We start from the raw sequence: 14,053 nt of genomic DNA on the forward strand, positions 1-14,053 counted from the left end.
TACTGAAAACGTCCAGTCCGGACGTACGGCCGGCTGAGCTCAGATTGGGAGTCCCCTTCCCTGGACCAAATAAAAGTCTCTCTCAAGGACACCGTCCACTCACCATGGCCCAGCTCCTTCCTGACCATCTCATCCAGAATTACTTCTGGTTCATTCCTTTCCTTATAAATCGTATTCGCTCCATTTTACTTTCCAGACACCCATGCAGGATCCGCTCCCACATTTCTGCTACACCCTTCTTTGTATCTCTGTGCATCACATGTCTGCCAGTCATTTTCAGACCCCCTCCCTGTGATATGGGAGGCACCTCCCTGTTCAACCAGACATCAGGCGAACCTTGGGAATGCAGACGGCCGGTCTGAGAACATTCAGCTAAATAGGAGGAGGCCTGCAAACAGCTCATTATCCATCAAAGAAATCATGTTCTAACTGATACACTTGTTCTCGGCAAGCACGGTCGTCCGCTGCAAGTCAGCTAATTGGATGAAAAGACCTCAGAGGCTTCTGGGGGCAGGGCTAAGAGATGAAAACGCACTTTATGTGGCTTTCTCTGATATAATCACCAGCTAAAGGGACGGCGAGGAGATTAACAAGCTCATTACAACCTCAGCACCTGTGATCTCCGCACACACCCCCGTGGCGGCTGCAGAAGGAGACGTCCTGAAAGGTCGCGCTGGGCCTTGACGACAGCCCTGCTCCCCACCCCCCCCCCTGCCCCCACTGGAAGGCAGCAGCTGGTGTCCCCGTTACCAGCTGCCGGGCGTCCCTGGGAAATGAGCCAGGAGTGGGCTCAAACATGTTTCTGGCCTAACAACTGGTGCTCTCTTCATCTGGCCGTGGAGAAAGGGGTGCCAAACTCAGATTTGGATAATCCTGTTTACCAACCTCATTTTCCCCGATGTTCTTCACAATCATCACTGTCCTGCTGGTGACTCTGCAAAGGGCCCGGCCTGGGTCTGTGGCAGGGAACGAGGTTTGCGGGACAAGCCTCCACGCCTGTACCCGAGCACGGGGCCCGCAGGGGGCCAAGGCCCCTGGTCTGGAAGACACCGGCCGCTCCTGGCAATAGCACTTCTGGCTCCAAGTTCACCTCCTCCCTTAGAATGTTTATTTTACACGTGACCGACCCGCTTTGGCTCAGGGGGATATTGCTGGAGCCCAGGGTAGTGCTCCTACAGTTCATGCAGATTCCTCCTTAAAACAATCTGAATAAGGCAGAGGCACCACGATGGCATTCACAGAGAACAGACTGTGGCACGAGGTGGTGACCCTGAACGAGGGGGTAGGAAGGATGGGGGCGGGGACTGAGGACAGGAAGTCAGTTTCAGCCTATCCTAAACCGATTCTGTTTGAGGCTCCATGGCAGATGCTCCTTTAAGACAGGTAAAAAAATAAGTTCTACTGAGTTCTACTCACACGGTGTTCACTAGAAGCCTCACCCATATTACAGTCCTGTAATATGTATGACTCTGGCCACCACTCACATTCAAGGCCAGGAAATTTCCATCTGTCATTAGATCCACGTAATAGTTCCCTCCGCCACGGGAGCTCTGCAGTTTAGGTGAAAATTACACAAATTTGAAATTCAAATGCTGGATGTGATACCTTCGGGCATTCCCTGCCTGACCCACAAGACGCACTCTCCCCAAGTTCCAGGTAGATCGAACTTTGACAAGTGAAGCCATCATTTCAAATTCATGAGGTCAACCCTCCGTAAAACAAAGCATTATGCCTGAATTTACCTGCCCTGGACATTTTAATCTTCATTTGTTTGATTTTGGTAGATGGATGCAGCCGTGACCAGGATCAGAGACCTGGAAACAGCAGTGTCAACAGGGCGAGTTCCCCAATGCCAAACCCTTAGGATGGTATCCAGAATCCCACTAAATCAAAGGAAAACTTTTCGAAAAGAAAGACAAACTGCTGTCCCTCTTACATGATAAGACTCTCAGGAGAGATAAGGCTTTAGGACAAACCCACTGTTGATCCCATACTGTAAATAGGTTTGGAGATCCTTGCTTAGGGACACTTTGACCAGAGGGGAAGGGGATAGAAAAGCCACAAGGTTGTGAGTTTCCTGAGGTATAAGGAGATAAAAAGCAACAACAGGCGGGGGTGGGGTGGGGGGGGCGGATTTTGACAGAAATGAGAAGAGTGGGTCAGCCAAGGCCAACAGTCCGCTCACTGATCTGACCTGCAGTTGAGACCTAACGCGAGGCTTCCATTTCTATTTTGTGAAATGGGAGGGAGATACAGGAAGGGAGAAGATTCGTCCAGGGCTGGGTTGCTGCTAAGACCAACCTAACTGAAACCACTCTAAAGATTTGGACAAGAAGCTCTCCAAATTCCTTGATGTTTCCCCACTAAGAGGTTCTGAGCCAAGTTCACTGTAACGCTCCTTCCTCAGACAAGCTAGAAAGTATGGTGGCCTAGGAGCCAAGAGAAGGCGTTGAAGGAAAACGAGAGACCTGGTTTCTAATGGGCTGGCCTTGGCGCGCCTTCACTGGGCACCTGCGGGTCTGTTTCTCCTGATGGCAAGTTGGGTTCAGAGAAATCTGTCCGGACTTGTCCTGGTTAGTACCCCTCCATCCCTTGAATCATCAGGTGCACTAATGCATTCTGAGTCCTGCTGTGATGTCATTAAGGCAGCATGTTTGCAGCAAGGAGTAGAAAGAGTTGTAAATGCCTCCATGGGTGATTAAGTGCTGAGGGCAAGCTGACTAACTAAGAATTCATTTGATGCAAGTTTATTCCGCCACAAGCGCTTCCTTTTCCAAAGGTAGGATAAAGTTTCTAAAAAGATACAAACACAGTCTCCACAAGCAAACATTTTCATGCCTTCATCTCCCCCTAGGGAGTGGGGAGCTGAAACCACTATCCCAGAAATACTTATCTAAGGAGAGGGACTGGGGCTGGGTTTGTATTTAGGGAATGAGAAAAGACCACGGAGAGATGCTTTAGAAAGGATGAAGTAGGGAAATGACCACGTGGACCTCACCGGTACTGAAAGGAAGAGGCTCATTTTTTTTTTTTTCATGTTTATTCATTTTTGAGAGACAGAGAGTGAGCAGGGGAGGGGCAGAGAGAGGGGGAGACACAGAATTGGAGGCAGGTTCCAGGCTCTGAGCTGTCAGCACAGAGCCTGATGCGGGGCTCGAACTCACGAACCGTGAGATCATGACCTGAGCTGAAGTCGGATGCTTAACCGACTAAGCCACTAGGCACCCCATGAAGAGACTCATTTCAAACTGAGCGGATGCTTGTTTATATTCCTTTCTGTGATTTTCGGCCTCAATGAATCACTCACCTTCTCTGGGTCTCAATTTTGCACATCGAGAAATGTGAGGGTGGGGATGGGAATTGGGTGAGTTTTGAAATTCTTTGCGTTTCAGTCCCACATACATACACGTCACACTGGCAAATATGCATGAGGGTCTGGGGAATCAGCTCACTTGTCCTGCTGGAAGGACTGCGTGCTGGTACAGTTTTGGAAACAAGGGGCAGTATGAAAAAAGCTGAAAATGTGTATCACTGGCGACCCAGTAATTTCACTGTAAGGAACGTTGCTTAGGGACACTTTCACACATGTGCACAGAGAGACAAATGCAAAAATTCTCACCTTGCATAGGGTTTGTAAGAGCCCCAAATTGGAAAATAAAACCCCAGAAATATCTATTAATAGAAAAACAGGAAATGGATAAGTAAAATATGGCATCTTCACACAAAGGAATACTATACAGCAGTTAAAAAGAATGACTAAATGCTACATAGGGGCACCTGGGTGGCTCAGTCAGTTAAGCTTCTGATTCTTGATTTCAGCTCAGGTCATGATCTCACAGTTCATGGGATCGAGCCCCACATGGGGCTCTGCACTGACAATATAAAACCTGCTTGGGATTCTGTCTCTAATTCTCTCTCTGCCCCTTCCGCACTCATGCAGGTGCATGCACACTCTCTCAAAATCAATAGACGTTAAAAAATAAATGCTATATGAATCTATATTAATATTTCTAAAACACAAGCTGTTAAGGACTTCCCCTTGGTGATATGTGTGACAAACTGAGTATACAGGATAATGACTGTAATGGAGTGCAACGCACCACATCAATAAAATTCATGAATTCACAATAAGAGAGAAGAAAACTCATACTGCTGTATGAAAGTACAGGGTAGGGGCACCTGGGTGGCTCAGTCGGTTAAGCGGCCGACTTCGGCTCAGGTCATGATCTCGCGGTCCGTGAGTTCGAGCCCCGCGTCGGGCTCTGTGCTGACAGCTCAGAGCCTGGAGCCTGTTTCAGATTCTGTGTCTCCCTCTCTCTGACCCTCCCCTGTTCATGCTCTGTCTCTGTCTCAAAAATAAACAAAAACGTTAAAAAAAAAATTAAAAAAAAAAGTACAGGGTAACGTAGAGTATAAAGCTATTTAGGTACATTTAAAATGAATATAAGAATAACATCATTCGGTGTTCACAGATACATGTATGTATATGGGTGTGTGTCTCAAACCAGAGAAAATAGAGGAAAGAACCCATCCAAGTTCATGGTTAACAATGGCATTTGGGAGGCAAGGTAGAAGTCTGGGACTTGAGGCTGGGGATAAAGGAGGCTTCAATATAACCAGTAAGAATGTACACGTGTATGTGTATAAGATACAAGAAACAACAAATGTCATTTCTAGACGGTAGAGGAAAGGCACCTGTTACAACATTTTTCCCTGCATTTAAGTTTTTTTCTCAAGATAAAAACTAATAGATATGAGCAGCAATGGCTTTGGAAGATGTGTGTTGACAAGCTTCCCCGCCCCAGCCCCCCGAGAAGGCACTCTAAGAAACCGAGGCAGCCTAACTTATTAGGTTTTTACCATCTAGTTCCATGACGTCCAATATGGTAGCCATCAGCCACGTGCAACCATTTGAACTTAAAGTGAAATTAATAAAGTTAAATAAAATCAAAATTTCAATTCTTCCATTGCACGCACCCCAATTCAAATGTTGCACAGCCACATGTGGTTAGTGGCTATTGTATTGGGGAGCACACGTAATGAAGATTTCTATCACTGCTATAAATGTTACCGGACAGAGCTGGTCTTGAGCTAAAAAGCTTTCTTTCAGACAATGAGAACATTTTTGGTCACACTGGTCTCCCTAATATGTCCTTCTGTATGTATAAAATACCAAGGTAATGACTAGCAGGATTATTTCCTTTCTGGAAGGAATATGTCCACTGTAATCCCAAATTCCAACTATGATGTAACACACTGTTAAATAAAATTAGATAAACCATTTTTAGAAATTGATCTAACAATTATCCATAGTTATGTAAGCATCCTATTTCATTTTCTCCCAAACTTAAGGAAGTTGAGGAGATCAGTTGAAGGATAATGAGCGCATTCTCCAAACAAAACTCTACATGTGGGTTCCAAGGTTTTCCACGAGCCTTAGTTTCTTACCTGTACACAGTATGGGGGACATAGACTTCCCGGATTGGAAATTCCAAAATCTCTTTGTGAGGACGCGTCCGGTTTTCAGGAAAAGGTTTCACTGGCAGCATTTCAGGAGTCAGACAGCAGTTGATGATCTCTGGAGCTGGAGAAATTTCCAGTCTGAGCAAGCCTACAGAGGGAAAACAGAACTGTTTCAGTCAAGACGCTGTCATGTTCCACGGGAGTCAAGAAAGACCGTTATACTATATTTCTTTTATGAAAAAAAAAGGGATAAGTTGTGGGAATGTAAGAATTTTGGAATTCTCAGCTAATTTCTGATAGTTGGAGAAAGATCATGCGATGACCACTTTTGAGATTCAGTTCCTAGAAATTAAAAAGCAAGAAATTGTACAAGGAGTAGAAATGGATCTTTAAACTTCCTTTCAAAGCTACCACACTATAATAGCACACACACACGTGACTACTGGTGGTTTTCAAACTGGGTTCCCTGGTACCCGAGGGTGCTGCAGAAGTGCCTCAGGAACTATCAAATTGCTAATAAGGAAGATGCTCTCATCTTCTACCAAGGCAGCTCACTTTCACTTTTCTTTTTAAACTACAAGTTCCTACAATATTTTATTTGATAAAGAGGCTCCTCTGTTCAATTGTCTGATTATCCAAGACACCAGATCTACAGCATGATGTTCCTGAAATAGAAGTAAAAATAGAAATAGAAAGAGAAGTAGAAACAGAAATAGAAATAGAAACAGATTTTCAAAAAAAGTAGACCAAGTCAGACTCTGAACTCCTATGGCAAAATCCCACATCTCATTTAGCAAACATTATTTTATAAACTGTAGCATCAGACAAGTAATGTGTCTACCCATAAATGGCTTTGGCAAAGCTAGAGAGGAAAAGACAAGCCATCCATACCTGGAATTGACTTGACTCTTCTCTGTAAGGAGGAAGATCTTTTGTAGTCAGCCAAAAACTTGAATAAGTCTTCATCACTAAGGCGATCCCCCTCCTGCAAAAAGAGAAGTTAGGGTTAGCAAGAATGCACCATGGGCTCCTGGGTAGGGGCCAATGATTTCCAGGAAGATTTTGATCTTTAAGTTTTATTCTAACACACTTTTCATAGAAATTAGGGCTGCAGCCAATGCTGAAATAATTTAGTTCAACCTCTTGTCAAATATTCCCTTCTCAGACCCATATAGCAATGGAATAGAATGGAAACCCAGAAAACCCAGAAATAAACCCACAATTCTATGGTCAATATATCTTCAACAAAGGAGGAATGAATATACAATGGGAAAGAGACAGTCCCTTCAACAAATGGTGTTGGGAAAACTGGACAGCTAAATGCAAAAGAATGAAACTGGACCACTTTCTTACACCATACACAAAAGCAAACTAAAATTAAAGACCTAAATGTGAGACTTGAAACCATAAAAATCCCCGAAGAAAGCACAGGTAGTAATTTCACTGACACTGGCCATAGCAACATTTTTCTAGGTAATGTTTCCCTGAGGCTATGGAAATAAAAGCAAACCCTTAGGACTATATTAAAATAAAAAGCTTCTGCACAATGAAGGAAACAATCAACAAAACTATAAGGCAAGCTATACTGAATGGGAGAAGATCTTTCCAAATGACATATCTGATAAAGGGTTAGTATCCAAAATATATAAAGAACTGACACAACTCAATACCCAAGAAACAAATAACCCAGTTTAAAAATGGGCAGAAGACATGAACAGACATTTCTCTGAAGAAGACATCCAGATGGCCAACAGACACATGAAAAGATGCTCAACATCACTCATCATCAGGGAAATGCACATCAAAAGATGTGGATCAAAAGACGAATGGATAAAGAAGATGTGGTATATATATACAATGGAATATTACTCAGCCATGAAACACAATGAAATCTTGCCATTTGCAACAACATGGATGGAGTCAGAGAGAATAATGCTAAGCAAAGTCAGTCAGAGAAAGAGAAATATCACACAATTTCATTCACATGGAATTTAGGAAATGAAACAAATGAAAACAGGGGGAAAAAAGAGAGAAGAAAACCAAGACATAAACTCTTAACTCTAAAGAACAAACTGATGGTTACCAGAAGGGAGGGGGGTGGGGGGAGGGGTGAAGTAGGTGATGGGGATTAAGGAGTGCACTTACCATGAAAAACATAAATAAATAAAATAAAATAAAATAAAATAAAATAAAATAAAGCTCTGTGCAAAGTTTAAAAGAAGGTGCATTCATTGTTATCAGGGTAGAGATTTAAGCACTTCAATTTGATATGCCTTATCAATTACCTCATTTGGTTCTTTTATACCCTGACTTTGCATTCTCTGGGCTTGTTTCTTTGTTGGTAAAATGGGATAATAATAGATCCTACCTCAAAGGATTACTTGGGAGGAATACAGGACTGTACTTAATATTAACAGGGCTCAGAAGAGTGCTTCTGGGTGTAGTGTTGGATAAATGATGCCATTCTGCAGATTGATTTGTCCATTTGGTCTGTCACAGGCTAAGACAGACAATTAAAAATTTGCTTCTGGGGAGCCTGGATGGCTAGTTCATTCAGCGTCTGACTTCAGCTCAGGTCATGATCTCGTGGTTCGTGAGTTCGAACTCCGCATCAGGCTCTGTGCTGCCAGCTCAGAGCATGGAGACTGCTTCCGATTCTGTGTCTCGCTCTCTCTCTGCTCCTCCCCGCCCCCTCATCCTCTCTCTCTCTCTTTCTCTCTCTCTCTCTCAAAAATAAACATTAAAAAAATTCCTTCTAGGGACATTTCATGGACAAGAAACAAAAGACTGATCATAAATCTGCAATTAGATCAGATGACTGAATGAAAGAGGAGTGTAATAAAATAAAGACACCTTTTATAAGGGGGAAAAAAATATTCCTTCTCTACTACTCCCTACCTATTTTTCCCAGCCTCTCAACAATCCTTCTACTACCTTCTTAGGAAGTCTGTGTGACCATTAGAAATCCAGGCCAAAGGTTTCTCTCCCAGTAACTTAAATCCACTCATGCGTGCCTTATTCTCTGGAACAATACAGAGTAAGGTTCCTTCCTTCTCCAAAGATTTGAAGATAGAGAAAGCATCTTTCCATCTTCTTCCTATCCTCATTTTCTTCACACGTGTCTTGATTAAGAAGACTAAGTGTCGATACTACTCTCCAGGTGTCTACATGAGACAGGTATTCTGCTAAAGATTCAAGGATTCAAGGGCAAGAGCTCTAATCCAAAGGCTCAGGAAAGTAGGCAGGTGGGTCTTATTCCCAGGTACAGATGAGAAATGTCAGTTAGATACTCTGGCCCCCACCCCAACCAAAGCAATACAATGGGAAGGGGGATATCCCAAACAGAAACAAATGCACATAATATGAACCTTACCATCTTGACCATTTTTTAGTGGACAGTTATTAGTGTTAGTACATTTACGGTGTTGGGCAACCAATCTCCAGAATTCCTTCATCTTCCAAAACCGAAGGTTTCTGTGTCTATTAAACAACAACTCTCCATTCCTCTCCTCCTCCAGCTTCTGGCAGCCGTCATTCTACTTTCTGTCTCTATGAAGTTGATTACTCTAAGAGATCCTGTGGTTTTTACATGACCTCAATGTCTATTGAGCTAATAAAAAGCACTATCTGCAATGGTCACCCCTCTATGAGCAAATAAATATGGCAGAAACGTGGAAAGCCCGCGCATGGAACAGGAGTGAGAGGGACAACAGCTGGGCCAGGAAACCCCAAGACCAAGGGGGAAAGGGATGTTTCCACCAGAGAGTTTTCATAGCCTCATAGATGAACTGACCGTGAGAATTCAAATAGGAGAGTTTGCATTAGTGGGAATGAATCCTTCCGTCAATCAAATGAGCCAACACTTGCTGTGTCCCGGTCACCGTGTGAAGAGCTTTACACACCTCGTGTCATCGAACACTCCCAACTGCCCCAAGAAACAAGCACCGCCCTTCCTGTTCTGCAGGTAACGAAACTGAGGTTTGACGAGGTTAACTAACATGCTCCCCTAATCATTACGTACACCTCCCCCTTTGGGCTCCAACACCCAGGCCGTCGTGGGGAGAAATCCAGACACACTGTCACGTGAAGAGATACCTGCTTGAAAAAGCTGTTAATGGTCATGGGGGTGGCCTTGAAGTTGGATCCGACCCCATTTTCCTCCAAGGAGAGGGCTCTTTCAGAAAGCCTTCTAGATTGGGACAAAGTTCTCCGCTCCCCCACAGAACTTCTCCCTGTAAGGAAAACAATCATCATTCGAAAGCATATGCCTTTGTGTTTGAATACACAGAAGTCATTAATTTTATCATGTAAAAGATAGGTTTTTAAGAATGTATTTAAAAAAATTTTTTTAATGTTTATTTGTTTTTGAGAGAGAGAGACAGAATGCAGGGGAGGGGGAGGGGAGGGGCAGCGAGAGAGGGAGACACAGAAGCAGAAGCAGGCTCCAAGCTCTGAGCTGTCAGCATAGAGCCTGACACGGGGCTTGAACTCATGAACCATGAGATCATGACCTGAGCCAGAGTTGGACGCTTAACCGACTGAGTCACTCAGGCACCCCAAGAAGGTATTATTGAAGTGTAGTTGACGTACAATGTTACCTTAGTCTCAATGTACATAAAAGAGATGTTCAAAGTCACTATGCCAGAACACCGAACATGACCATCGTTGTTTTGAATGAAAATTTCCCTCCACTGGCCTTACTTTTCTCAGTCCCCCGGTTGGGGTCCCTAGTCCTCCTGTGACCTGAGTGGAGAAGCCACGAGCAGCCGCGGTCCCCTCCCACGTGGAGATCAGGGTCAGCCTCCCTGCAAGGGCCAAACTGCAGCCAGAGCTGGGTCTGCAGATGAGCGTTATTGAGCCAACAGTGTTTGCTTTTGTTTTATTTTTGCACTCGCCCTCCGTTGGGAGAGCCATGTACTCGAATGCCCCTGAATTCATTTGGGACTGTGACCCAAACATGCTAGGGTTGGCCCGTGTACGTTCTGAATCTGGGCTTTCTTCCGCACTCCCTGTGAGCCCCAGGCAGTGGAGCCGGGCTCCCTGGCTGACCCGTCTAACAGGGAATAGAACCCTGAGTCACGCCCACACCTTGGCTCGGACCCTGGTACTCTGCCTAGTTATGTGTTACCCCTGTTTGTGATTTAGGGGGATCTTGTTGCTTCTGTACTGCAAAATTAAGGGGTTCTGTTGTGAATGGTCAAATTGTTGGGAACGCTAATGTTGCCACACCCCCTCTTTGAATATTCTCGTACCCTTAATTCTTGCTGTGATGCTGTGAGGCGCTTCGTGCCTCCACTGCCCGCCTGCATTCGCCACACTGCCCCGGTATAATACACCGCACCTCCCAATTACTTCTTAGGAAGCAGCCTCTGACGTTAGGTTAATTTATCCTTGACCTGGAGATTACTGAGGACTCAGCAAACCCTATGCCTGAATCACCTACTTCACGGTGCCCTCTAAAGTCTATGCATAACTCTTTCAGGTAAGGCTACCTGGATCTACATAGAAGTTGGCATTAAACACACACACACACACACACACACACACACACACACACACACACCCCGTGGTGTGAAGGCCAGGATTCACTAAAGTGAGGTTTGCTATTGGTAAATCAGAAATAACCCAGCAGTTCTGACTGGCAGTTAGCAACAATAATCCAGAACAGCGGCAGCAATAACAAAGTGCCTTTTCCTCCAGTCCCCCGTTACAGGCAGCATTTCAGAAATGTCAGGGCTTAGGAATGCAGGAGAAAAGTGCACAGCCTTAAATATTTGCTGGACACACAGACACTGAGGACAACAGACACTCCCCCACAGGTGGGGTGGGTTGACCTGAAAACTCTGAACCCTCTTGAACATTTCCATAGCCAACCCGTTCAGGAAATTAATGACTCAGACCAAGGGTGAGGCGATGAAAAGGAGAAGTAGGGTAAAAAAAATTGGAACAGTCACTAAATATTCTCTTGGCATCTTTTTCACTGCACGTGGCAAAACCAACCCAAAACAAAAAAAGACACCACCACCAAACTTGAAGGGACTGGAAATTTTACTGAGAAACCTGAGTTTTGCTTTCAGAAGCCCTGAGTGTAGCTTTTCTTACGCTGACGAGCCAACCACAGTGGCATTGTTGAACCCACTGTAGACAGTTACTACACTTTGTTAATTCAAAAATTTTACTTTGAAATGGAGGTGGCTATGGAAAATTAACTTTTTAAAGTGTCAGAGCGTCCAGAAAATTCCAACCAAACATCTTACTATAAGAGTATATTTCAGCTCCACAAATGTTCACGATAATTGCTTTGGGGACCACTGGCCGCTCAAGCATTTGTAAGTCAGTCACAACAGTGTTTCATCCTATTTATCTCCCTCTTCCTTCCCATTCTTCACACCTTACTGTACCCCCAAGCCCCCACTAATAAGCAGCTGACCTCAGAGTTAGTACCCTGGGACACCCCCCTTTCCCACTGCAGTTGAAAATCTTACCAACCATGGACTCCACATCGGTTACCTCCCTGTCCAGGGTGGAGACATTGAAGAAACTTGTTAAGCTTATGGGAGCCCAGGCAAAAGGCATCCGGTATTTCCCCAAACGCTGGCAGAAGGATTCAGCCTGAAGTTTTAGTTTTTCAATCTTTTCTTTACTCTAGAAGAAAGTAGAAAGGGACAAGCAGAGACAAACTATATGGTGCCAGCAAGAAATCAATGGTCTCTGCTATGAATAGGACAGCCATCTCCAAAATCTCTACCCAACTGATTAAAAAGAGTGAATAGGCAGGAAAAAGATACAACTCATCCTAGAAGTCTAGCTGATAAGAAAATGCAGATTTGAAATGGAAGAGTTTAAAGAAAATCAATATTTAATTATAAATATACCTTCAAGTAAAAAAGAAAAGAACAAGAAGAAGAAAAAGAAGTCATTGTCGTCCAAGGCTTGTTATACAAGCTAAACAACAAGTGACTCTTTTAGGGGCTAGCCACAGGACTTGGATTTGCACGACAAAATTTTGGAATGAAAAATTTCACTTATTATCTACCAAGCTTTCAAGAGAACCTGTTTTTCAAAAGTTGCCTTGGAAAACTCCAGAAAAATGTATAAAGGTTGCTAATGACTTCCTTATTAGGTTGACCACACTTCCAAGCTTTTCTTTCTAAGTTCAGAATAGAAGGTAAGTTTTAAAAAATAAATGTCTTGAGTTCAATAAATCTTATTTGAGATTTATAAGTCCGTAGCAGGACACTGATTAAGCCAAGTAGTATTCCAGAAAGGCCACGTTTTAAAAGTCACATTGGAAACTTTTGCAAATGGTTGCTGAGAAAGGATGTCCTTTTCACAGGCTCAGTACCTATGTTTTCTACGTGATTTTATGATGTACAGAAGTCTCAGCCTATTTCTAAATATCCACACCAGAAAGGATATTTGGAAACTGGCTGCCACCATTGAGAAAGTCCAGTAGAGCTCAGGCATGGTTCAGTTTCGTGAGGTCTCTGTGACCTTCACAACCTGGGTCAGAGCCTTGGAGCCAACACAACAGATGTGGCTTTGTCCTAGCCAACTTTTCTTAGATGCTGGTGGGTATGTCATCATTTGTTGAATTCAAGAATTTATTTCTTTAAAAAGTTATCATCAATGACCAGTTTCTCTTCGTTCTTTTTAAAGGCACGATTTAGTAATGTCTCTTATGGGGACATATTATAGACTTAACTATTTTGTGGAACTTGGGGAAAATGTCTGCTTATTCTAAAATGTCACCATTTAGTAATACCCCAACATCATACCTTTCCGCCATCGCTTTCTTTGATAACCATGTAGGGTTCTGCGCAGTCTCCAATCTCTCCCTGCTGAAGGACTTTTTCAATCTACCAACAAAAATATTAAAACAAAACTCATGAATTAATCCATACATTGGCATCGGGGCAACCATCAAAGTGATATTTTGTGACAATATGTGATGACAGGGAAGATGTTCGTATTACATGGTTTTTGATCTAAAAAAATTAGTGTGAAAAAAATTGGCATGAAGAGTACCCCATAGGTGTGTAAAAAAAAAAATCATAAAGGTATATTAAAAGGATGATTGTAGATACACAGCAAATGTTAACAGTAGTTATCTTTGTATGCTGAGATTATGTGCTATTTTTATTTTCTTCCTATTGCTTATGTGTATTTTCTATTTTTAAACCATAAACGTGCATTATGCCTACAATAAAAAATGCAATAAAAGTTATTTTATAAAACAGAACCCATGAGACATATGTAAGAAGGGAAAAACTCATTTTCTTTATTATTGCTTACAATGTAAAAAAGAGATATGGCCTCTGTAAAAGTCAAGTTGGGGACTAAAACCTTCCACAAAATGAATAAATGAAGAGAATAAATTATCTGTAATTGTCTCCTTTGTATTTCCTATTAGGGCTGCTTCTCTGGATTTAACAGACATGGGGAAAAAAAAAAAAGCAGCGGATGGTACAGCTTTTCACTTTGCTAACTGGCTGGTAATATGAATTAATGTCACCACTGTCGAATATCTTCTTCCATTTTGCTTCAGGTAAACGATCTGACTGGCCATAAATGTGGCCATCCTCTTTAG

General features: G+C 43.1%; 1 protein-coding gene across 5 annotated transcripts in view; it reads right to left on the reverse strand.

Annotated features, from left to right (window-relative positions):
• DOCK8 (dedicator of cytokinesis 8) overlaps positions 1-14,053 on the reverse strand; it is a 228,608-nt gene that overhangs the window by 113,244 nt on the left and 101,311 nt on the right. For all 5 annotated transcript variants that reach the window (XM_078436043.2, XM_078436042.2, XM_078436044.2 and 2 more), the window contains 5 exons: positions 13,242-13,322; positions 11,949-12,108; positions 9,559-9,695; positions 6,355-6,448; positions 5,449-5,611 (listed from right to left, as the gene is read on the reverse strand). In XM_078436043.2, the coding sequence (XP_078292169.2) occupies positions 5,449-5,611; positions 6,355-6,448; positions 9,559-9,695; positions 11,949-12,108; positions 13,242-13,322 (635 nt within the window). The remainder of the gene's footprint in view (positions 1-5,448; positions 5,612-6,354; positions 6,449-9,558; positions 9,696-11,948; positions 12,109-13,241; positions 13,323-14,053) is intronic.

Source organism: Panthera onca, chromosome D4, assembly GCF_046562875.1.
Source record: "Panthera onca isolate mPanOnc1 chromosome D4, mPanOnc1 haplotype 2, whole genome shotgun sequence".
Taxonomy (NCBI): Eukaryota; Metazoa; Chordata; class Mammalia; order Carnivora; family Felidae; genus Panthera; species Panthera onca.